Genomic DNA, 26537 nt, shown 5'->3' with positions numbered 1-26537 from the left:
TCAGCATTTTACATCAATCCTATGTAAGCATCTAATTAACTTGGATTCATTTTATTCTGCTTCAAACGAAAGCTTAAGAGGCTTTGGTGAAATTGAATATGATACAAACATATCACTGATTTCATGAATTATGTCCCTTACCCTAGGTCTACCTCCTTAAATCAAACAAATGAAACTAAATCAAGAACGTTACAATGTAACTCTTGTTAAGTGCTAATTTCCTGTACAATCAATATCATTTTTTTTTCTCAAAAGTGCAACAACCAAATGAAAAACTGGTTATGTAATCATGATTGGACTAAGTCTAGCAATGAAATTAAATTTAATGCGGTGGGTTTTTGACATGCATGAATCATATTGTAATAATAATTTCATTTTTAGAAAGACTGCTACTTAAACCGATATAAAGGGATTTTTTTTAAAAAGAGTCTGGTTCAGACAAGTTTTCTTATTATTATAAAGATAGCATTGTTTTATCGAATAGTCCCAGTGTAATAAATTTCGATAATTCATACTGTGAAATAAATTCGGTAATTTCACTTTTTTGAAATAATGATGAAAATCTATATAATAAATAGGATAATCAATTGGTTATTCACTCATTCCAATTAATAATCCTATTATCATTCCGAAAAAAATTGAATTTACCCAAACACAATAAAAGAGAATATCGGATTCCTACTACATTTAAAACTCAACATAGAAAGAATGATAACGGATGAAGAACTACATGAAAGTAAAGAAAGTAATAGGTCCTTATACGAGTCTCCATTGAAGATCTTTAATCCACTCGTGTAGGAAATTCTGCCCTCAACTCGTCAAAAGATGGAATCTCTCATACTCGTGGATAAAATCCCAGATCTTTAATAGGTGATGAGTGCACGTGTAAGAAAGTAGCGCTTTGATTTTACATCAAAAGCTGTGGCATTTCAATAAAGGTCAATGGGTAATTTCCAAAAAATATGTATCGTAGATGATTTTCAAGTATGTGGTAAAATGTTTGATTGTCGATGTATACAGAAACAAGTCTCAACAAGTAATTTCTTTAAACAAGATTTTGTTCTTTTTACTTTTAAGTTTCTACATTTCATTCAAGAAAATTAGCGCATGGTTTCGATACATTTTTCTTTCGAATGCCACTCAGTTATCAGTATTAGGCCAATCGGAAAACAGAATTTCGATCAGGTGACTAAGGTATCCATAGAAGAGCGTCCTTAAGGTCAAAGGGAAAAAAAAACTAAACTACACCGACTCCGTCGGAAAAATAAAACATTTACGATACACAAGGTATTAACAATGAAACATCAACACAAAAAATGCGGAATTATATGTTGTTGACCTACACACATGCTAACAAAATTCTTATACTGTGAATTTTGTCTACTCGGAATACCTTTTGGATTTTTCAATTGGTTTGGTGAGACAGGTGTTCGCTGTCGAAGGTTCAAATGTATTTTATCTGATATAAAGGGACTTAAATAAAAATGTCTGCTTTATACCGGTTTTATGATTATACGGTGTTTGGCTCCGACAGAATTTTCTGTATACTTTTAAGTGTGGAATCAGTATGATTGGGTAATTATTATTTAAGGAGGTGGACCTAGGGTTAGAGACAAAATAGACCCATTTGTGCTAACTTTGGGGTAGTCGATGAGCATGCGTAGAGCATGCTCAATATACACTTCCGCGAGGAAAATTCTTTTGTTCTACCCAAGCTCTACCTTGCGGAGGTGTATATTGAGCATGCTCACCAACTTACCACAAAAGTGTCTATTCTTAAAATCAGTGATATGTTTTTATTATATTCAATTTCACCAGTGCCTATAAAGCTTTCATTTGAAACAGAATGAAATCAATCCAAGTTACTTTGATGTTTACATGTTAAATACTGAATAAAAACGTTCCAATGATTTGTAAGAGTTGTGTCCCTTACCCTAGGTCAACCACCTTAAATACTTAAAATATAAGAAACGCTATGCACAATATACATCGATTTACCTATTTGTATACACGCAGTAAACATACATTACATCATAAAGATCAACCCTTTTCTGGAGACAAATTGACATTGGATTGAATGTTATATATTTTCCGGTTTAATTTGACAGAAATTAATTATTGCAATTCAAAGTATGCGGTTTTTTATCTTTTTTTTTGCAATTTAATTTTTTTTCACAGCACTTTCACATCATGACCATTTTGTTTTGAAAATTGTAAGTGATGTCTGTAACACAAATGTACATGGAACATCCTGATATTTTAAGTTCATATAAAAGAGAAATAAGATAAAAAAATGTTTCGCATTAAATGCAATTGGATTATTTTACTACTTTTTAAAACTGTACAGTCCATAATAGCAGTAGTTATTCTTCTTTGTATATATAATTTACATGTTTAAATTACTCCTTTTATACCTTACAATTTCATTACATGTCGGCAGAACAAATATGTTTCCTTTTCATTTCAATACACCTTTGAGAAAAGAGAAGCTTATAATTTGAATACCGGCATTTGGAAACGCATGTAGTATATCCTATTTGATGGACAATATTGGTTGACCTGTTCATCTTGTACATATACTAGCCTATTATGAGGTTAGGTAGTTGAAGACCAATTTAAGGAGGTAGACCTAGGGTAAGGGACATAACTCATGAAATCAGTGATATGTTTGTATCATATTCAATTTCACCAAAGTCTCTCAAGCTTTTGTTTGAAGCAGAATAAAATGAATCCAAGTTAATTAGATGCTTACATAGGATTGATGTAAAATGCTGAATACAAAAGTTTGAATGATTTTTAAGAGTTGTGCCCCTTACCCTAGGTCTACCTCCTTAAGGTTAATTTTATTTGTTTCATTTATATTTGTAGAATATAAGATTCATCACGGTTTCATATATTTGAAATATCAGCCAAAACATTGAGTAGTATCAATATTGGGACAATGTAGATACACCAAACCCAACGTAATGGCTTAAACCTAACACAATGTAGCATAAAAACACTTACATATGACAATGAAGTTGAGGAAAACAACACACCCACCTACACACCGACACACATTACAGCGCTCAGGGACTGGCAAGATTCGTAAAATTAACACAATCTCATGCGAATATGACACTTTTACAAGTGATTATTGCAGATGCTTTCCGATTGGCTACGAGTATAGGAGATATCTAACGATGTATTAAGAATGAATGCGATGCATTTACGGTAACGCTTCGAATGTATGCCACCAATTTGCGAATGCATACCATATCGTTTTTGTGAGTTGAGTACAAATCTTTACTTTTACATTTAATCTTTTACAATAGATTATTAATGACTAGTTTACGATAAAAGATCGACATTTTCGGTTTAGATACGAGAGTTTTACAAACGGTAATGGTTTTTGCTGTAATCAAAGAATTTTTACCTGGAAGGACTTTAACATTCAATGTTTAAAAAAGCATTATTTTCTTGGAAACCATCAATTGTCCTTTTTTATGATAAAAAGGGAGAACTTGACCCCACACAATCACCTGTCTTATATAATATGGAGTGGGTATTGATTAAAACGTGCACAACATTTTCAGTAACACTGTAAATGGCATATGAAGAACAGAACAAAACAGAACAGAAAAGCAGTGCTTAGTGAAAAGAGATTGTAGAATCTTATATATATTTGAAATATAATTCATTGAGAACTGAGTTTGGGATGACCTTGATTGTAATGTGACTTTCTCATAAAGTGAAAATTGCACGTACACGTAATTCAAATCCTCTGTTGCTATTTTAACTATATCATTACACGTACAAGACATCGTTTAAGTTTTTAAAATAATTATTGGGCACACTTATTGAATTCTCTCCGAGACATGTCCCTTTCCGGACGGTGCATTTTTTATCACTCTACATCCTGCTAACTTGCACGTGGATGTTGCCGTAGGTCTCTCCGCTGTTGCTGTGGCTTTCACTTTGAGCTGTACTCGCTATCAATAAATATTTTTCTCTGATCTTTAGAAATTAAAATTGAATTCATATATTGAAAATATGACTATTCTTAAAGGGTTTACAGTTTAGTAATTGTCGCCTATAGACAAAAGTTCCGTTCCCTTTCTGTCCGCAGTTAAATGTATGTGACATATTATGATCGGAAACAGGGAAAAAAGACGTTTTGGAAAAGTTCTATTAAACGTGATTAATATTGCCCTTTACAATAACACATTTTACCGGAGAAGGAAGGAAATTCTTTATTACGTTTACTGACGTCTACTTTTCATGATATGCGACACTTTGCATAGATGTTAATAGTTCTTGAATGGAATAATCCTCCATTTTACACTACCTCCTCATTTTCCAACCATATTTCCAATTAACTTCCTATTGTACTATTTATCATTAAATCAATACATCATCAAAATAAATCTTTTAGTGTTGAATCATCAGCTTTTAAACAACTAATCTTAAAAAAAGTCATTCAAATAAATATTTTTAAATTGGTTTTCAATTTCTGCCAACTCGAAATTTCCATTCCCCATGCGAAGTTTTTGTATCCCGCTAACAACTTTAACAAATAGGCTTCTGGAACAGGGTTATGTTGCTACAAGATTGAAGTCATCACTACAGACGTTTTATGGTCGTCATCATGAACTCGTGGATCGTTATGGTGTATCCGTCAGCACCATGAAAACTGATTTATTCAACGGGTCATAGTTTTCCTTTTCTCGTTTGTCTACCCTGGACTTGACTTTTTATGAGCAACTCGGCAGGTGTTTCCAGAAAAGCATAGGACTCTTACCCTACCGGTGCACCTGGTCCATGCTCCCAGTTTTTAGTGGAGTCCGAGTTGCTCATTTGCTTTTGTTACTTTGTATGTATGATTTTAGTTACTTTATGTTCTTTGTTGTGTATGCCTGTTTTCCACGTCTGGTCTTTGTCCCTGGATTACATTCTTTTGATTACCGCTATAACCTTGGTCCCCATGATTACTCTCCCATCGCCCATTCCCCTATATTTCGCAGACTGGAAAATTACGAAATATTTGAGGTATAGCTTTTCCCGAACAATTATTTAAAAAAATATTTGCGACAATTACAATGATATATGAGTAACAAAATACTATGTTGAAAGTTTCATTGTGGGCGCTCTGCTTTCATAATAAGAGAGGTTGTTTTGTGAGGACATTAGCCGAACGTTCTGTTTCAATATTTAAGTGATGCTGTGTATTTTGAAGGTATTTTATATACATGTATAAACATTTATTTCATTTGATTGGGACTTGGTTTCAGCTATGACAAAAGCTGAAAAAGATGCTGAAACTTTGTAACATTTCACGGTAATCTTCGATAAAACTATTTAACAATCAGCAGTTTGTCTTGTTTGTATTTTGTTTTTAGAAAATAAAAGGTGTTTCTAGAAAAGCAGAGGACGTTTACCTTACCGGTGCACCTAGTCCATGCTCCCAGTTTTCAGTGGAGTCCGGGTTGCTCATTTGATTTTGTTACTTTGTATGATTTTAGTTACCATATGTTCTTTGTTGTGTTTGTCTGTTTTCCATGTTTTCCATCGAGGATTTGAAATTATCTTCAAGGAGAATCAGTGTATGTTATAACCGTTTAACTCATTGAACGGGAGAACCCTATACCGACTCCGATTGTTTAGATCATTTGATAGTAGTTTCCTATATATTGATGACGTTTTGTATTTAACCAATCGTAGGTTGGAAGATTTTATGTATTGGATCTATGGTACGGATTTCTCATAGTTTTCCTTTCCTTTATCATCTACCCAGTTCGAGACATTTAAGGAGCAACTCGGCTGTTGTTTCTACACAAGTAGAAATATCTACCAGTGCACGCGACCTATGTTCACAATTTTAGTGGAGCCTGTGTTACTAAATTGCTTTAGTTTATATAGGTGTGTTATTTTGATAATTTCGCATTTGTTGTTGTGTGTGTCTTTTTTTCTTTTGTCGATAAAGTTAGATTATGATAATTTTGATTATTCTTCGAACACTTGTTCCTTTGATTTCCCTTTCATGTATTGCCTTTTCAATATTTCAAGATATGTTTTCTAAACCAATTGGATTACCATACCGGTGCACCTGGTCCATGCTACACCAATTGGTTTACCTGTCAGTATTCCTTCTACGTATTCAACATCTTGAAGTTATGTGAGTGCAATTATCAGGACAAAACAAATTTAACGAATCCCGCGTAATATTATTATGCGAACGTCATTTTTTTTTTATCTCGACACTGGTTTACTTGGACATTTTAGGATATATTTTGACTTAATCCTATCGCACGTGTTGTTATTGATATTTTTTTTAATACACAACGTGTGCTTATCAGTTTCCTTTGGCATTTTTAGCTTAAGCATAATTTTTCGAGGTATATAGAGCTTGTTGCCGTTTGTCCTTTTTTAGATTTTTAGATTTTATTTGATTTTTGTATTTCCCACAACTGTCGCAGGGGAGGCTTGAACGCTCACAAACATGTTTTAGCCCGCAACATACTTAATATGCCTGTACCAAGCCAGAAACCTATTTTCAAGTGGTTTTGTTTTGTTTTGTTTTTTTTGTCCATTGTTATTCTTTTTACATTTTTTCTACAGATTACGTCGATTTTCGTCTCTTATGAATAGTTTTACTTAGATTTGGGCCTTTTTACTGTTTGCTTTATGGTTTGGTTTGTACCCATCATTGAAGACCGTTTGGCGACCTGTAAAATTGTTCGTATTCTGGCCTTTAGTGGATGACTGTCTCATTGGTAATTATACCACATCTCTTTTTTTTTTATTATACATGCTATTAAGGGGGAAGACCCAGCGTAAGGGATACAACTCTTACAATTCATTGGAACGTTTGTTTTCAGCATTTTACATCAATATCATGTAAGCATTTTAGTAACCTGGAATGATTTCATTCTTAATAGCTATGGCGAAATTTAACATGATACAAACATATTACTGATTTCAAGAGTTATATCCTTGTCCTAGGACTACCTTCTTAAATTGCGCATGCGATTTTCATATTTCTTTGTCTTTATTTTCAACAAAGTTTAATTTACCAACGGAAACAGACTGTGATTCAATATGTCATCGAATACATCCTATCTAGTTACAAACCTCATCCATGCTAAAGTTCAAATCCAAGTATGTACATAAATTTGTTGTTTTCTACTTAAGTAGCACTCCAGCTAAGAATTATGCAAAATGTGATTCATGGGTGAAAAGTCTTTTTATTTTTGATATTTTGTTTAAATTGTCATTGTAAACAGAAATTAACATTACGTTTTTCATATACAAATTATATAGAATGCACTGAAGAGTTCAGAATAAAGGTAGATAACACTGTAAACTTAAACAAACCAAAAAAAAAAACAAAAACAAAAAACAAAAACAAAAACAAAAACAAACAAAAACAAAACAAAAAAACAAAAAAACAATAGAATCTATTGGATTTTCAATAGTGATTGTCTCCTAACAGCAGACAGATTGGAATGAATAATTAAACATTTCATAATATAGACCCATAAAACAACATATTTAAAAATAAATGAAAGTATGTAGCCTTTCTGGAGGTGTATCACATTTTTCAGATTTTGCATGGTTCTTACAAACACAGATACTTAAGTTCTTGAAGAAACGATATGATTATAACTTTCAATACAAACAATTAAATCGAATATTATACAAGTATTTTGGAAATGAAAGAGCAATATATTTCTGTTAATTAGTTTTTAAGACATGAAAACTCTTCTTTTTTATGCGATTCGTCTTATATTGTATGTCTGTACTTCAGATCTTACCTTCCAAATCTGAGAAATTCCAAAAAGAGCAAATTCATATATATGTACATTAGAATAAATATATTGAAAACATATATTTGCAGCATAAAACCAGTTCTAGAGAAACATCAACCCGTTTTGCTAATTTTACTTAGATTTGAAGGATTGTCTATATCGTTAGAATATATAAACAAGTTGATAAGAAAATATGTCTATAAGGATTCTCACGATCTTGACACGGTGTTTGACGCTGGTGGAAAAGTTACATTTGACCTTACTGTAGTAACGGTGACTGTTATGGCCATTTGACTTCCTCCAACAAGCCACATTAATGACTAAGGTAAAATTATTAAATATCAAACACAAATTAGAAGAAATCCTGGTATTTTATGCAATTATATTTCCTATCATAAATTTGTTTAGATGAAAAAAGGGTCATAACGGTTTTTCCTTTAATAACACTTTCGATAAAAAGTGACTCCATTAAATTCAATTTTAATAATATCTAAAAGATACACAGGACATTTTAAATTTGAAAGAGTAATCGAGGGAACCAAGGTTGTAGCGAATATCAAAGAATGTAATTCAGGGACAAAGACCAAACATGAAAAACCGACAAACACAACAAAGAACTTAAAGTAACTAAAAGTATACACACAAAGTAACAAAAGTAAATGAACAAATCGGACTCCACTTAACATTGGGAACTTGGACCAGGTGCACCGGTAGTGTAAGCGTCTTATGAACATGGTAACTTTGCTACCCGTTTTTGAGATCTGATCTCAGTGGGATCCATCTAAACAGTGTTTGGCTAAATAGAACAAATATTAACATTAAAAAAGGTTGCACAGTATTATTTTACTTCTTAGTTTCTACATTTATTTCAAGAAAATAACACATGGCACGCAAATTAAAATTTTCGACACATTTTTTTTTCCGAACGCAATTTCAAATTTTTTACCTTTTTTTAACGCCACTATGTTAACAGCATTTGGCCAATCGGGAAACAGAATTGCGATCAGGTGACTTGCGTTTCCATAGAAGAGCGTCCTCAAGGTCAATGGGTAAAAAGCAAAACTTTACCGACTGCGTCGGAAAAAAAACTTGTAGATAGAAAGATGGCGCTGGACCTTAAGAACGATGATCTTGCTTTCTTATACAAAAGAAATGTAATCTTCAGAATTTACTTTCGCATTTAATCCGTGTTTTGAAAAGGTCTTCAAGGGAATATTGTAATGTCATTTCGCTGAATCGTTATATTTCGGGTTTCACAAACCTGATTGGGTAGCTCAATTTCTTACTATTTATCGAATGCCCATAGACAGCTCACGGTATTTTGTTCTTGTTGTCTCCACTTTTTCCACTATAACTATTCATTTGTGCAAATACAATTTCGATTATAATGATTTTTCTAAAATTCTAACGAGGTCAAAACAATAACAAATACTGCTTTATTTTCTCTGCCAAAAGCAGCAACAAACCGGTACTGACAAAACAGTGGACACATAAAATGTTTACGTTAACATCAAACTTCCCTTGTACAAAATAATGGCGATGATAGAAGTGCGTAGCTACCTATAAACGCGTTTTGAAAAGCTGGTTCATATATTCAAATTATCACTGCCGAAATTTACAAAAGGAACCATCGTTCTGTTACCATGTTGTCTGAATATAGCTGAAATACTGCTGCTCGGACGTTAAACTCCAACAAACAAACAAACAAACTGTTACCATGGATTTGTTACCCTTGTTATCTGGGCCTTTCGGAACTCGATTAAGTGTTTGTTAACACCGGTTAAAGACTTAGTGGTATTAATTGTTGTCATACGCTGACGCACCTTAAACATTAGATCAAATCCAGTATTTTTCAAGTGTTTGATTTTGATGAATCTTAGTTGCATGGATAAACGTAATATTTTTAATTGAATAAGCTCTACGTTTTGGCAAATTATTTCATACACCAGAGTTCCAAATATGTCTTTCACTTTTAAGCTACTTGTTATTGAATATCAATTGAATGGTACTCGCGCTGTATGTAAATCAACTGGTTAGATTTGTGAATGTATCTCTACAGATGTCAGTTATTAATGATAACAAGTGAACATTATCCTGTTGTATTTATGTATTAATAGAAAAAGAACGAATATGGTGTAAGGTAACAAATGCACCAGCCTATAACATCAGTACAAAAAAGTAAATACTCTTATAGATGTAATTGATGCATTTCAAAACAGAAACAGTATTAGTACACCCAATTAAGCAAGCTTCACGCAGCGGAAGACGTTCGCTTCTTCTCTTACAAACCGCTGCAGACAGGCGTTTCGAAATTCAGGGGGTTATTCAAATCATTCGTCGTTTGACAATCGGATAACTCATTTCCCTTTTCCCGAATAATTTTAATCAATAATTGATTACGAGATTATGAGAAACGTTTGCTTCCTGCAATGCATCTTCCATCTCAAGCTCGGAACAGCGTCTGTCGTACGAAATTCACCGTATACGCTGCAGCCAGCCCTCTCAGAAAATGAATGATTTTGCGCGAAGTTATCCGATTGTCAAACGACGTATGATTTGAATAAAGCCTGTTAATTTCGAAAGGCCTGTCTGCAGCGGTAAGTAAGAGAAGAAACGAACGTCTGCCACTGCGTGGGGCTTGCTTCAATCCATCTACACATTTTGGACAAGTTCAAGTCTGGTAAAAGAGGACCACAATCTAACACATAATAATATGGTTGGTCACTTTGGAATCAGATAGTCTTAACGCTAAATAATGTCTTAGTAATTTTTTTTAAATTAACGAGTTTACAATAAATGTATATGGGACAGACTGTTCAGGCCTCAGTGCCACAAATCTTACTGAAGTCTAAGAAAATTCTTAACGTTTGTGAAATCATTAATTTCAACAACTTTGATTAGAGTTACCATAGAATTTTAAAATATTTTAAGACTTGAGTATTTTTTTCACTTTTTGTGGCGCTTGGGTCCGTCCGATAAAATGTTTCTGACATTTTGTCATCTGAGTATTAAGCCGATACAATCTAATAATTCAGCATTATTTGTTATATTTAATTGCCAATTTCCAAACATCCTCAAATAGGATTCTTCTTATTCATCTAGTTAGAAATTTGACTTGATAATGTAACATTCATTGAGCATCAGATAATAGTTGAGATGATATCAGCACATTATTGTAACTATAATAATCATATTGTTGTGGAGAAAAGATAAACTTTAATAGCATGTAGCATGTTTCGACATTACTCTTGTACTTTTAGTCCATAAGCATTTGTGAAATACTGACATCCACTTCCTTGGCCGAATTTATGGGATTGTGGTTATCAGTCACTAATATATAATAAGTGTAAATCCTTTAGAAAAGGAAGCGATCAGGGCTTGGATTTGATTTGACAATAAATTGACATTCAATTGGTCAGTAACACATGATTCTTGAAACAATCAAATATATAAAAAAAATGAATATGGTAAGTATATCAAAACGATTACAGTCCCACCGGGATGACAATTTAGCTTAAGAGAAATCAAGGGAACCAAGATTCTAGAGGAAATCAAAAGAATGTAATCCACGGACAAAAACCAGACATTGAAAACAGACAAACACAACAAATAATATTAAGTGACAAAAATCATACATACAAAGTAACAAAAGCAAATGAGCAACTCGGACTCCACTAAAAACTGGAAGCATGGACCAGGTACACCGGTAGGGTAAGCGTCCACTGCTTTTCTAGAAACATCTTTTATTTTCTAAAAACAAAATACAAACAATACTTGGGAAATAAATGGGACAAGACAAACTGCTGATTGTTAAATAGTTTTATCGAAGATTACCGTGAAATGTTACAAAGTTTCAGCATCTTTTTCAGCTTTTGTCATAGCTGAAACCAAGTCCCAATCAAATGAACCACCGAGCTGCACATAAAAAAGTCAAGTCCGTGGTAAACGGAGGCGGAATGGAAAAGTATGACACGTTGAAGAAATTTGTTTTCACGGCGCAGATGGATACACGGTAACGATCCACGAGTTAATGATGACGACCATAAAACTTATGTAGTGATGACTTCAATCTTGTAGCAACAAGGAATTGCATTAATTTGTGTAAAGTTGTAACAGGTTTGTTAAACACATCCCTTATGCATATTATTGCAAAAAATCTCTTAAAAGACTAAGACTGACCCAGATAAGGATACTAAGAAGAAAGCAGCTGCTGATGGCACTAAAACAGAGACAGCTAAAGAAACAACTCAGTCTCTAGGAAAAAACTCAAAGAACTTCAGAACTTGGCTAAAAAAGAAATGGTTTAAAAGAAAGGTAAGAGTAATAATTACAATTTTCATCATTTCAAAGCAGTTCATCACTAAATGTTTTTTTTTATAATTATTTATCAAAGTTTACACATGTACGTATATTTTCGCTTGACACTTTTTTTTAATAAAAATTCTACTTTGATTGTTAACAGGAAGATTTTAAGCAATGAGTTTATCACTGACACTAAAACACCACATGATTCATCCAATTTATGGCCCATGTATACCGTATTATTTGGATTTGGAAACCACTGTCTCACCAAATTTGATACACATTTGGAAATTAAATCCCTTGTATGGAACACTAGTTTATGTCTTGGTCTATCCCTTTGTAGATGTGTCTAGGGTCAATCCAAACACAAATATGATCAAGATTTGTCCAGAAACGTCTGTACTTATATTTTCTTAAAAAGGTATTCTATTCATGTAGTGCGTGGTTTTCATTCTTCCGGTTTTGTTCATTTATGATACAAGGACGGCATAAAGAGTGAAGACATTTTGGTGATTCTGCATCATGTTCAATAAAATAATGTTCAACAAGTTCTTCTGCAGAATTTTCTCTACTGGTAACCTCTTTAAAATTCCAATTATTATGAGTACAACAATAAATAACACCTTTTTGCACTTGTGGTATTTTAAGGATAAAACAGAAGTTTCACTATTTTCAACATAAATACCTTTTCATATAAACTTCAGACACCTTTTGTCTGATTTTTAGAAAGACTGATACTTCACAAATATATACAAAGATGATAGGGCAAACTGTTTTGTGTTTGTTCCTCGCAGGTTATAAGGAACTGAAGGATTTTGAAGCTATGTAAGTCATTTATTACTCTGTATACATAGTTTATCAATTTAAACAAAACCTATAAATCACCTTTTATAGTTCAGTTTCGACCATTTCAATTACAAAATAATTTTATGAACGTCTGCATTATTTTTCTGTCAAAGTATCTTACTGGGGACACCCATGGAGTGTCCTCTGAATGTACTGGAAAATGCCCCTTTTAAGTTTACTTCAGAAATAATTGGTGGGAATGACATCTGTTTCTAACTAATCAATGTTTTAAAGTAAGGGTCGTGCTAAATATTTCCAATGATGTTATTAATTAAGGTATGGGGTTAGCTCTGTTCAAAGGATGAGTTTTCTTCATAACCTAAATTAAAATATAAATAAATTAATTCAAAAACCAACATGTCATAATTTTACCTTTTCACAATACATTGTGTATCCCCCTAAACATTCTATAGTACATATTTCCTCTAAGTGAAACCTACCGGTAGTTTAAATGGTTTATGTCAGTTTATTGAAAATGACTAATACTGAGAAAAAGGTTCGAATAAGGACTCAATGTTGAAGACTATACAAAAAATAAAACAAACCTTTGGGAAATCTGCCAGTTATTGAAACTTTATTTGATATGTGGAAACGAAAGTGCAACATGCATTAATCAAAGAGTAATCAAGTGAATCAAGCTTCTAGCGGAAATTAAAAGAATGTCAAGACAAAGACCGGAAAAGAAAAACAGGCATACACAAAAAAGAACATATAGAAACTAAAAGAATACATACAAAGTAACAAAAGTAAATGAGCAACATTGGACTCTTCTAAAAACTGGGAGCATGGACCAGGTGCACCGGCAGGATAAGCACAAATGAACAAAAAGATGATCCCTATCCTCCAATATATATCAAATCAAAAATCAGAGACTGAAACCAAATGATATTCCTCACTATAGAAGATTCATTAAACAGGATTATAAATGTAGTTGATTGGCGTACTAGACACGGTCATGAAAAACTAAAATCTACAAGGATGTCAACAAAGGGACATGTTCGTTGCCTGAGATGCAACAACAAAGAGAGAACACATATTTTTTCTTGGTCATCATCTCCAACAAATGAGAACTTAGTAAACAGCAGAATGAATCATGGAATACTTTGTAGCGGAATATTGCCGGCTGACTACAACAGATTGGTCAAAGGTGCAGGAATAGGAATTATTTCTGATGAAAAACGCATAACTTTCTTCAATACCTATGTAGCACACATACAAAAGGAATATGACAATTCAATTGAATTAGCTTCACTTCAAGAGGTAGCTTCGTATGAAGATTCCTAAAGTGGGATAGACATAATGACGGATGCTAGGCCTTGCTGGCGTAAAAATGCAAAATGTTCTTTGTATTGGACAAGAAAACCCGCAAAGTAATTCGGTGTGAATAAAAAACCAAAACAATGGACCCAGTTTCTCAAAGACATGAAAAAACTTGGAACAGAAATGGTTTACGATACCTCCACGAACATGATGTCAATGTATATATACACTGTCATGACAGGAACGTATCCATCAATAAATATGTCAGGGAAAATACTGAAGCCATGAATCAGAATGACATTTGGCATTGTGTTAAGTTAGTTAATATTGCTTTGAAGAAGTGTCAACAGGTCCTAAAAAATCTTAGGACAATAAGTGGTATGTACAGATATCTGACAAGGCAGAATCAGTTTCTACACATATTCACTGGACAATTCAAAATTGACGTCAAGTTGGAAAGGAACTACAAAAATCACTTTGAAATATAGTACAAGAATGTGCATCATAACTGCCATGAAAGTTCTAGATGCAAAAAATACCCAAATTATCATCTCCCTACAATAGCTATCACCCACCCTGCAGCACAAAAAACTGCTAATTGGAGTAGTTCTGAATTCAATTATATATAAGAATGCTTCAGATTATATACTTGGAGGTTATATCTCCATAGATTGAAAAAATATTACTGTCATTCCTTAATTATTAGCGGGCATTCTCATGATGGCAATAATTTTATACACAATAGATGAGATATACATATCGTTGTCATGCTTTTTCAAGCAGTTCCATCTATTCCAGTACAAACATTCTGACCATTTCAAAATAATCAAACCATGTTCCATCATTTTAAATGATATATTTGACTACAACGATGACGAACCTGAGTGTACTATAACAAAATGTGGTATTAAAAATTGTGCAACATTCTCATAACCGACTCTTACTTATCTAGTTCCCTTACAAACAAAACCTTCAATACAAGTAGTCACAATGACTTAAGTTGCAAGTCAACAAACTTCATATATGGATTAGTATGCAATTCATGGGGTTTAGTATATTTCGGAAACACAAGAATGATTAAACATAAACAAATATGCGGTAATCGTTCTGGAATTAATACCACCAAATTCCGGACATTTTATCAACATTTTAATGAAAAAGATCATTCAATCCTCTCTATGAAAGTTCGTATTTTAGAAAAAAAATTACCTTCCTACGAACAGTCCCTTTCTAAGTGAAAAACCATCGTAGGGAAAGAGAGGAGTACTGGATACGCAGACTAGGTACTGCAATACCTTTCTAATGGACCCAAGTACTGTGTACCACGCTCCATAACTTGGAATTATAATTAAAGTTCTAATGGATGCCGTTGAGGACTACGCAAGAAAATGGATAAAACGAGAACATGATTCTCTGTCAGAGTCTTTAATTTTGATACGAATAAAAGATTTAAGTAGGTGCCAATGCTATATTAGTTTTCAAAGACCCCGATGTAACAAACACATTGTCTACTATACATGACACATATGTTGTCGTACAAGCAGACAAAGCCCAAAACAACATTGTTTTTGTATGCAATACGTTTTACATCCAATGCTTATTATCAGAGATAGACGTAGAAAGTAATAGCAGTGACAAGACCTATACTGCTACCACACTCTATAAGGAGATTGTGGGAAACAATCAATCTGTTCTATCCTCTTTTGGTCTCTCAACCAAGGAAGATGATTGTGATTTACCGGCTATGTACTGAATTCCTAAATTACAGAATCCATACAAACAACGTTACATAGCTGGATCTCCAAAATTTACTACAAAACGTCTTTCAAAACTTTTAACTTCTATACTCAAATCTGTCGAAGAGAGTCTGCGGTCCTACCACAACACTTGTTACTCCCGTAATGGTATAAATTCAATGTGGATCCGGAATAATTTGAAAGATCTTTTGGACACAATCAGTACAAGACTATTATCAGAATATAATAGCATTAAAACCTATGATGACTCAAAAACAATATACATCGTTGTTTTTAAAAAAAAAAGATGGTACACCTAGATACAAATATATAGTTCTTAGTAGAGATTCCTCATACCTTGTGCAAAAATAATTCCAAATCATATTTCGAATTTTCAGAACGCGTTTTTCAACAAACGGTCGGCATTCAAATGGTAACAAATTGTGTTCCTCTACTTGCTGACCTATTCTTTCACTCTTATGGGGTTGACTGTATAACTGATCTGATCCGAAAGAAAGAATATCGATTGGGTAGATCCTTTAATCTCAGTTTCCGCTATATACATGACGTATTATCTTTAAACAATCCTAATTTTGGGAATTTGATACATCGCATCTACCCGAAAGAACTTGAGATCAAGGATGCTACAGACACTGTGAGGTCAGCCTCATATCTTGACCTACAATTAGAAATTGATCATAAAGGAAAACTATTAACCAAATCTTACGACAAACGTGATGACTTTTCATTCAGAATTGTCATTTTACCTTTCATCTGTGGCAACATCCCTTCTGCACCTGCGTATGGAGTGTTCATAGCACGGCCCATACGTTATGCCAGAACTTGCGGAAACTACGCAGACTGCTAACAAATAGGCTTCTGGAACATGATCATGTTGCTACAAGATTGAAGTCATCACCACAGAAGTTTTATGGTCGTCATCATGAACTCATGGATCGCTACGGTGTATCCATCTACGCCATGAAAACTGATTAGTTCAACGTGTCATGGTTTTCCTTTCCTCTTTCGTCTACCCCGGATATGACTTTTTATGAACTCGCCGGGTGTCTCTAGAAAAGCAGAGGACGCTTATCCTACCGATGCACCTGGTCCATGCTCCCATTTTTTAGTAAAGTCCGAGTTGCTCATTTGCTTTTGTTACTTTGTATGTATGATTTTAGTTACTATTTGTTCTTTGTTGTGTATGTCTGTTTTCCATGTCTGGTCTTTGTCCCTGGATTACATTCTATTGATTACCGCTATAACCTTGGTTCCCTGGATTACTCTTTGAAAATAACCTATGTAGCAGGTTATTTAGTGTGCACCACCCACGTGATTGAGGTTTTCTTCTTCATTGACCGAAAAAATATATTTAGTCACCTTTAAATCATTTTCCAGTAGAATTTATAACAAATACTATCTTCAAAAAATATAATGACGGAGTAAATTTGTTCTTTTCACTTATAATCTTCTACATTTCATTTAGGACATACATGTTGTAACACATTTTCGATACAGTTTTTTTTTTCGAACGCGGCGAAGTTATCAGTATTTGGCCAATCGGGAAATAATGGTCTTTTCAAATATAGAAAATATCCTTGAGTGATATCACATGTACATGTACATTGTCAGATCGGTGGATTTTGACATGCATGTTTCTGATTTTTCCCAGTTTGCCTGATTCTTACAAACACTTACACTTAAAAGCTTTTTTTTAACAAAAATTATAAAATGCCTCATAATGTTGTTTAATATGAAGAACAAAAAAATTCAGTCAACGTTAAACTGCAAAAGGCATAAAACAATGTTACCTCCGATGGGTTAAACCTGCCTGGTATTATCTGAAGTATCATTAGAAAGTATTTGTCTACAATATGACACATCGAAACAGGGTCTTAAATTACTAAGAAGCATTCAACAAATGAAACAAAAAACATAATGTACATGTGCGTAACATACACCAGGCCGAGTTATTAATATTACGTAAGTACATATACTGAAGATACATTCCTTGCAGATAAAGATCAGACAGTCAAAATTCTTCCTGAGAACAACACACTTTATATATATTATAACCAAATTCAACTTGAAAATTTATGTACCTCTTATTGGCAGTATATTACTTAGGAAGTACTTCATCGTAACATAAGCGATACACAAGCCGTCCTCAAAATCACAATTATCGAGAAACAACGAATAATGTTGCACAGAATTTATAACAAATACTATCTTAAAAAATATAATGACGGAGTAAAATTCGTTCTTTCTACTTATAATTTTCTACATTTCATTTAGGACATACATGTTGTAACACATTTTCGATACAGTTTTATTTTTTTCGAACGCGGCGAAGTTATCAGTATTTGGCCAATCGGGAAACAGATTGCGATCAGGTGACTAGCGTTTCCACGGAAGAACATCTTTAAGGTCAAAGTGTAAAAAGCAAAACTACAGTACATCGACTGCGTCGGAAAAAGGAAAAATTGTTTTGAAATATTATGTACACGTTTAAAAAAATGCGAGAGAGGATATCAGTAAAAAACATGTATTTATGGAGGTAGAACAAGGGTAAGGGACATAACGCTTGAAATCAGTGATATGTTTGTGTCATATTCAATTTCACCAAAGCTTATCAAGCTTTAATTTGAAATAAAATGCAATTACATGTTAAAATAAAATTTTAAGACAGCAAACAATAAAACTATATACATTGTACATAAACTGCAATATTGGCTACAAAAGAAGCAAAATGCATGCATGTTAAATTCTACGGTCAGAGATGTATAATGATACAGATACAAGCGATTTCGTTCAAAGAGTTCATCCGTAATAAGATATAGACTGACGTGTTTGTTTAGATTAGTTTTAATAAAAAGTGCATTTAATCTACTTTTAATCCGTACGTCCGGAAATTTAATTACAACCTTGAATGATTCAACTTCTATATATCAGTAAAAAATTGCCTTTCTACTAACCGAAATCAAATATCCTTTGTATTTTTTTATCCTTTGCGTTTTTTTGTTTTTGTTTTTGTTTTTGTTTTTGTTTTTGCTTGTCATCTTAATGTTTTTCCCTCATATATCCCTTCGTGTACCCAGTACTTGACATTTTATGAGCAACTCGTCGGGTGTTTCCAAAAAAGTAGAGGATGCTTACCATTCCTAGTCTATGCTCCCAGGTTAAATAATTTTCCAGTAGTACCAATGCGTTGTGATAATACAATTTAGACATCTTTGTAATACATAAAAATGTACTTCCGAACGGACAAAAATATGAAACAGTTGTCAATTTAGCATACATTCTGTATTAAAAATTGTTCATCCTAGCACGTAGCTTCTAATACTTCCTTTCTTATGAAATGGATAATCTTAATATTTTTACCTTAATTAAAGATTGGACGTATTGAAAATATAAAAACAGTAAAATAAAAACGTATTCCGTAAATACTCACGCAATAGTGGTATCCCCTTTGCGTATCAACTATTACTTCTTTGAAATTTTTTTTAATTATTTGATTACTAATGATAAAGTAGAAACTGTTCATTTACATTTGTTAAGTAGCGGATCCAAGGGGAGTACAGGGGGTTGGCATCCCCCCTTTTCATTAGAAATTTGTCATTTTCAGGTGTAAAATTGGAAAAAATGGCAAATAATATCCTAATACATCTCCGTAGTTCAGACGAACCTCGGCTGGCACTCCATATATTCAAAGTGTCTGGATACAGCCCCATGTGTTGTTAATTATTTTTATTTCTTTTTTAGGATTTATGGGCGGCTCGTGTACTTATGACTGCACGGGCAATGGTGCACCACATACGTTATGTCTTCCAAAGACACCACAGTCGGGTAATATGACCCAAACGTAAACAATAATCCCGGTATCGGCCCAACCTTTATGCATAATTATAAAATGGATTTTAAAGGAACTTTGTTTGATCCAATGCAAGTACAACCAATATCGAATCGAATGTGCTGTATGCCTTGAAGAAGGATCGACAACCATTATGATTCCTGGGCGGAAGGAATGTTATGACGGATGGGCGAAGGAGTACACTGGATACCTTCTTGCTGGTCATCCTACCCACAAAGTAGCATCAGAGTACATCTGCATTGACGGGAAACCAGATTTTAAGACTAAGACAACGTCAAGGAAATACATTTCTCTTATTTATTCTGTTCAGGACAGATGCAAAGGTGGAACCTCCTATCCTCCATACTCAGATGGAGGAGAAATGGTTTGTGGTGTTTGTTCAATATGAAACATACCAACAGGAACGATTTCCAATGCAGGTTAAAAAATTTTGGCACTTGAAAAATAGTTGTGTAACTACATGCAGAGTAGTATGAAACGTCTATATAAAATTTTATGTCAATCAACTTATCTTTCTGGTTTTCATTTTGTCATTAGGTTTGAGACATATTTGCAAGACATTTCAAGATCTGTTGAAATTTTTCCAAAAAGTTGCATTTAATTAAAATTTACATGTATTTCAATGGTACCCGGTCAGTAATGAAAATTAAATGTAATTACCTCTGTATCTGAACTCATACGTTTTGTACATGCAAATGGCCTTTTTTTCAGAAAATGTAAACAAAACTAGTCCTCAGATGAATCCACTAAACGCACGGGAGTCACTGTAATGAGACGCATATTCATGATGGACTGTCCAGTTAAAGCCCGGCTGTCATCGAGTTAATATTGCCGAAATTTGATAAGCCCACTTGCCATAATAATCTGACCAATGCAAAATGTCAGCTTTAATTTTTGAAATGGAAATGTCTGGTTTAGTTATGAATCGAGTTAAATGTCAGTATCTGTAAGAATCAGGCAGTGGGTGAAACATGGTATAAAAAAAACACCATTTTGATAGTTTAATTTGACTATTTACACCATCAGAATCAAGGAAAACTTACATATCATACTGGCCCCTTGAATTACAATTTCATTGAAATACACTGAAAATGAACATTTCAAGGGCAGATAACTCTGTCAAAAACATATTTTTTAAGATTCTATTGAAAAATTTCTGAGCAAAGCCAGTGATTTAGAGATCAAATAATGGTCTTTTCAAATATAGAAAATATCCTCGAGTGATATCACATGCACATGTACATTGTCAGATCGGTGGATTTTGACATGCATGTTTCTGAATTTTCCCACTTACACTTAAAAGCTTTTTTTTTAGCAAAAATTATAAAATGCCTCATAATGTTGTTTAATATGAAGAACAAAAAATTTCAGTCAACGTTAAACTGCAAAAGGCATAAAAAAATGTTACCTCCGATGGGTTAAACCTGCCTGGTATTATCTGAAGTATCATTAGAAAGTATTTGTCTACAAAATGACACATCGAAACAGGGTCTTAAATTACTAAGAAGCATTCAACAAATGAAAAAAAACATAATGTACATGTGCGTAACATACACCAGGCCGAGTTATTAATATTACGTAAGTACATATACTGAAGATACATTCCTTGCAGATAAAGATCAGACAGTCAAAATTCTTCCTGAGAACAACACACTTTATATATATTATAACCAAAGTCAACTTGAAAATTTATGTACCTCTTATTGGCAGTATATTACTTAGGAAGTACTTCATCGTAACATAAGCGATACACAAGCCGTCCTCAAAATCACAATTATCGAGAAACAACGAATAATGTTGCACAGAATTTATAACAAATACTATCTTAAAAAATATAATGACGGAGTAAAATTCGTTTTTTCTACTTATAATTTTCTACATTTCATTTAGGACATACATGTTGTAACACATTTTCGATACAGTTTTTTTTTCGAACGCGGCGAGGTTATCAGTATTTGGCCAATCGGGAAACAGATTGCGATCAGGTGACTAGCGTTTCCACGGAAGAACATCTTTAAGGTCAAAGTGTAAAAAGCGAAACTACAGTATATCGACTGCGTCGGAAAAAGGAAAAATTATTTTGAAATATTATGTACACGTTTAAAAAAATGCGAGAGGATATCAGTAAAAAACATGTATTTAAGGAGGTAGAACAAGGGTAAGGGACATAACGCTTGAAATCAGTGATATGTTTGTGTCATATTCAATTTCACCAAAGTTTATCAAGCTTTCATTTGAAATAAAATGCAATTACATGTTAAAATAAAATTTTAAGACAGCAAACAATAAAACTATATACATTGTACATAAACTGCAATATTGGCTACAAAAGAAGCAAAATGCATGCATGTTAAATTCTACGGTCAGAGATGTATAATGATACAGATACAAGCGATTTCGTTCAAAGAGTTCATCCGTAATAAGATATAGACTGACGTGTTTGTTTAGATTAGTTTTAATAAAAAGTGCATTTAATCTACTTTTAATCCGTACGTCCGGAAATTTAATTACAACCTTGAATGATTCAACTTCTATATATCAGTAAAAAATTGCCTTTCTACTAACCGAAAACAAATATCCTTTGTATTTTTCTATCCTTTGCGTTTTTTTTTTGTTTTTGTTTTTGTTTTTGTTTTTGTTTTTGCTTGTCATCTTTATGTTTTTCCCTCATATATCCCTTCGTGTACCCAGTACTTGATATTTTATGAGCAACTCGTCAGGTGTTTCCAAAAAAGTAGAGGATGCTTACCATTCCTAGTCTATGCTCCCAGGTTAAATAATTTTCCAGTAGTACCAATGCGTTGTGATAATACAATTTAGACATCTTTGTAATACATAAAAATGTACTTCCGAACGGACAAAAATATGAAACAGTTGTCAATTTAGCATACATTCTGTATTAAAAATTGTTCATCCTAGCACGTAGCTTCTAATACTTCCTTTCTTATGAAATGGATAATCTTAATATTTTTACCTTAATTAAAGATTGGACGTATTGAAAATATAAAAACAGTAAAATAAAAACGTATTCCGTAAATACTCACGCAATAGTGGTATCCCCTTTGCGTATCAACTATTACTTCTTTGATTTTTTTTTAATTATCTGATTACTAATGATAAAGTAGAAACTGTTCATTTACATTTGTTAAGTAGCGGATCCAAGGGGAGTACAGGGGGTTGGCATCCCCCCTTTTCATTAGAAATTTGTCATTTTCAGGTGTAAAATTGGAAAAAATGGCAAATAATATCCTAATACATCTCCGTAGTTCAGACGAACCTCGGCTGGCACTCCATATATTCAAAGTGTCTGGATACAGCCCCATGTGTTGTTAATTATTTTTATTTCTTTTTTAGGATTTATGGGCGGCTCGTGCACTTATGACTGCACGGGCAATGGTGCACCACATACGTTATGTCTTCCAAAGACACCACAGTGGGGTAATATGACCCAAACGTAAACAATAATCCCGGTATCGGCCCAACCTTTATGCATAATTATAAAATGGATTTTAAAGGAACTTTGTTTGATCCAATGCAAGTACAACCAATATCGAATCGAATGTGCTGTATGCCTTGAAGAAGGATCGACAACCATTATGATTCCTGGGCGGAAGGAATGTTATGACGGATGGGCGAAGGAGTACACTGGATACCTTCTTGCTGGTCATCCTACCCACAAAGTAGCATCAGAGTACATCTGCATTGACGGGAAACCAGATTTTAAGACTAAGACAACGTCATGGAAACACATTTCTCTTATTCATTCTGTTCAGGACAGATGCAAAGGTGGAACCTCCTATCCTCCATACTCAGATGGAGGAGAAATGGTTTGTGGTGTTTGTTCAATATGAAACATACCAACAGGAACGATTTCCAATGCAGGTTAAAAAATTTTGGCACTTGAAAAATAGTTGTGTAACTACATGCAGAGTAGTATGAAACGTCTATATAAAATTTTATATCAATCAACTTATCTTTCTGGTTTTCATTTTGTCATTAGGTTTGAGACATATTTGCAAGACATTTCAAGATCTGTTGAAATTTTTCCAAAAGTTGCATTTAATTAAAATTTACATGTATTTCAATGGTACCCGGTCAGTAATGAAAATTAAATGTAATTACCTCTGTATCTGAACTCATACGTTTTGTACATGCAAATGGCCTTTTTTCAGAAAATGTAAACAAAACTAGTCCTCAGAGGAATCCACTAAACGCACGGGAGTCACTGTAATGAGACGCATATTCATGATGGACTGTCCAGTTAAAGCCCGGCTGTCATCGAGTTAACATTGCCGAAATTTGATAAGCCCACTTGCCATAATAATCTGACCAATGCAAAATGTCAGCTTTAATTTTTGAAATGGAAATGTCTGGTTTAGTTATGAATCGAGTTAAATGTCAGTATCTGTAAGAATCAGGCAGTGGGTGAAACATGGTATAAAAAAAACACCATTTTGATAGTTTAATTTGACTATTTACACCATTAGAATCAAGGAAAACTGACATATCATGCTGGCCCCTTGAATTACAATTTCATTGAAATACACTGAAAATGTACATTTCAAGGGCAGATAACTCTGTCAAAAACATATTTTTTAAAGATTCTATTGAAAAATTTCTGAGCAAAGCCAGTGATTTAGAGATCAAATAATGGTCTTTTCAAATATAGAAAATATCATTGAGTGATATCACATGTACATGTACATTGTCAGATCGGTGGATTTTGACATGCATGTTTCTGATTTTTCACATTTTGCCTGATTCTTACAAACACTTACACTTAAAAGCTTTTTTTTTAACAAAAATTATAAAATGCCTCATAATGTTGTTTAATATGAAGAACAAAAAATTTCAGTCAACGTTAAACTGCAAAAGGCATAAAAAAATGTTACCTCCGATGGGTTAAACCTGCCTGGTATTATCTGAAGTATCATTAGAAAGTATTTGGACGGATTTCTACAATATGACACATCGAAACAGGGTCTTGAATTACTAAGAAGCATTCAACAAATGAAAAAAAACATAATGTACATGTGCGTAACATACACCAGGCCGAGTTATTAATATTACGTAAGTACATATACTGAAGATACATTCCTTACAGATAAAGATCAGACAGTCAAAATTCTTCCTGAGAACAACACACTTTATATATATTATAACCAAATTCAACTTGAAAATTTATGTACCTCTTATTGGCAGTATATTACTTAGAAAGTACTTCATCGTAACATAAGCGATACACAAGCCGTCCTCAAAATCACAATTATCGAGAAACAACGAATAATGTTGCACAGAATTTATAACAAATACTATCTTAAAAAATATAATGACGGAGTAAAATTTGTTCTTTTTACTTATAATTTTCTACATTTCATTTAGGACATACATGTTGTAACACATTTTCGATACAGTTTTTTTTTCGAACGCGGCGAAGTTATCAGTATTTGGCCAATCGGGAAACAGATTGCGATCAGGTGACTAGCGTTTCCACGGAAGAGCATCTTTAAGGTCAAAGGGTAAAAAGCGAAACTACAGTATATCGACTGCGTCGGAAAAAGGAAAAATTGTTTTGAAATATTATGTACACGTTTAAAAAAATGCGAGAGGATATCAGTAAAAAACATGTATTTATGGAGGTAGAACAAGGGTAAGGGACATAACGCTTGAAATCAGTGATATGTTTGTGTCATATTCAATTTCACCAACGTTTATCAAGCTTTCATTTGAAATAAAATGCAATTACATGTTAAAATAAAATTTTAAGACAGCAAACAATAAAACTATATACATTGTACATAAACTGCAATATTGGCTACAAAAGAAGCAAAATGCATGTATGTTAAATTCTACGGTCAGAGATGTATAATGATACGGATACAAGCGATTTCGTTCAAAGAGTTCATCCGTAATAAGATATAGACTGACGTGTTTGTTTAGATTAGTTTTAATAAAAAGTGCATTTAATCTACTTTTAATCCGTACGTCCGGAAATTTAATTACAACCTTGAATGATTCAACTTCTATATGTCAGTAAAATATTGCTTTTCTACTAACCGAAATCAAATATTCTTTGTATTTTTTTATCCTTTGCGTTTTTTTTTTTTTTGGTTTTTTTTTTTTTTAGCTTGTCATCTTAATGTTTTTCCCTCATATTTCCCTTCGTGCACCCAGTACTTGACATTTTATGAGCAACTCGACGGGTGTTTCCAAAAAAGTAGAGGATGCTTACCCTTCCTAGTCTATGCTCCCAGGTTTTGGTGAAATCCGATTTGCTTACTTGCTTTTGTTTTTTTTGTACGTGCAGTCTTGATTATATCATGTTATTTGTTGGATGTGCCTGTTTTCACTGTTTGGTCTTTATTTTTGGATTATATTGCATTGATTTCTGCTTGAATCTTGGTCCCTTGATTACTCTTTATCGTATCGTTAAACATATTTACTAATCCATTAGTACATGTAAGACTTATGGTATGGCAACGTGTAAAATGCTTTTCATATAAATCTCGAACTGCGCGTCTAGAATGAAAAAGACACCATCTAATTTAAGGAGGTGCATGTAGACCTAGGGTATGGGACATAACTCTTTAAATCAGTGATATGTTTGTATCATATTCAATTTCACTGAAGCCTTTTAACTTTCAATTGAAACAGAGTGAAATCAATCCTAGTTACGTTGATGCTTAAATGAGATTGATGTAAAATGCTGAATAAAAACGTTCCAATGATTTGTAA

At 33.3% G+C, this 26537-nt stretch overlaps 1 protein-coding gene across 1 annotated transcript; it reads left to right on the top strand.

The window, feature by feature from the left end:
- The first annotated feature begins 11245 nt into the window (after positions 1-11245).
- LOC148600177 (uncharacterized) lies at positions 11246-23653 on the top strand. Its single transcript, XM_088558119.1, has 4 exons — positions 11246-11254; positions 11955-12101; positions 19855-20166; positions 23318-23653. Exons 1-4 carry the CDS (start codon positions 11246-11248, stop codon positions 23651-23653), a joined length of 804 nt encoding a protein of 267 aa, XP_088414245.1.
- The last annotated feature ends 2884 nt before the right edge of the window (positions 23654-26537 follow it).

Source organism: Perna viridis, chromosome 13, assembly GCF_037379345.1.
Source record: "Perna viridis isolate PV_CMFRI_1.1 ecotype Kerala chromosome 13, ASM3737934v1, whole genome shotgun sequence".
Classification (NCBI taxonomy): domain Eukaryota; kingdom Metazoa; phylum Mollusca; class Bivalvia; order Mytilida; family Mytilidae; genus Perna; species Perna viridis.
This window is presented reverse-complemented; position numbering and strand designations above follow the sequence as displayed.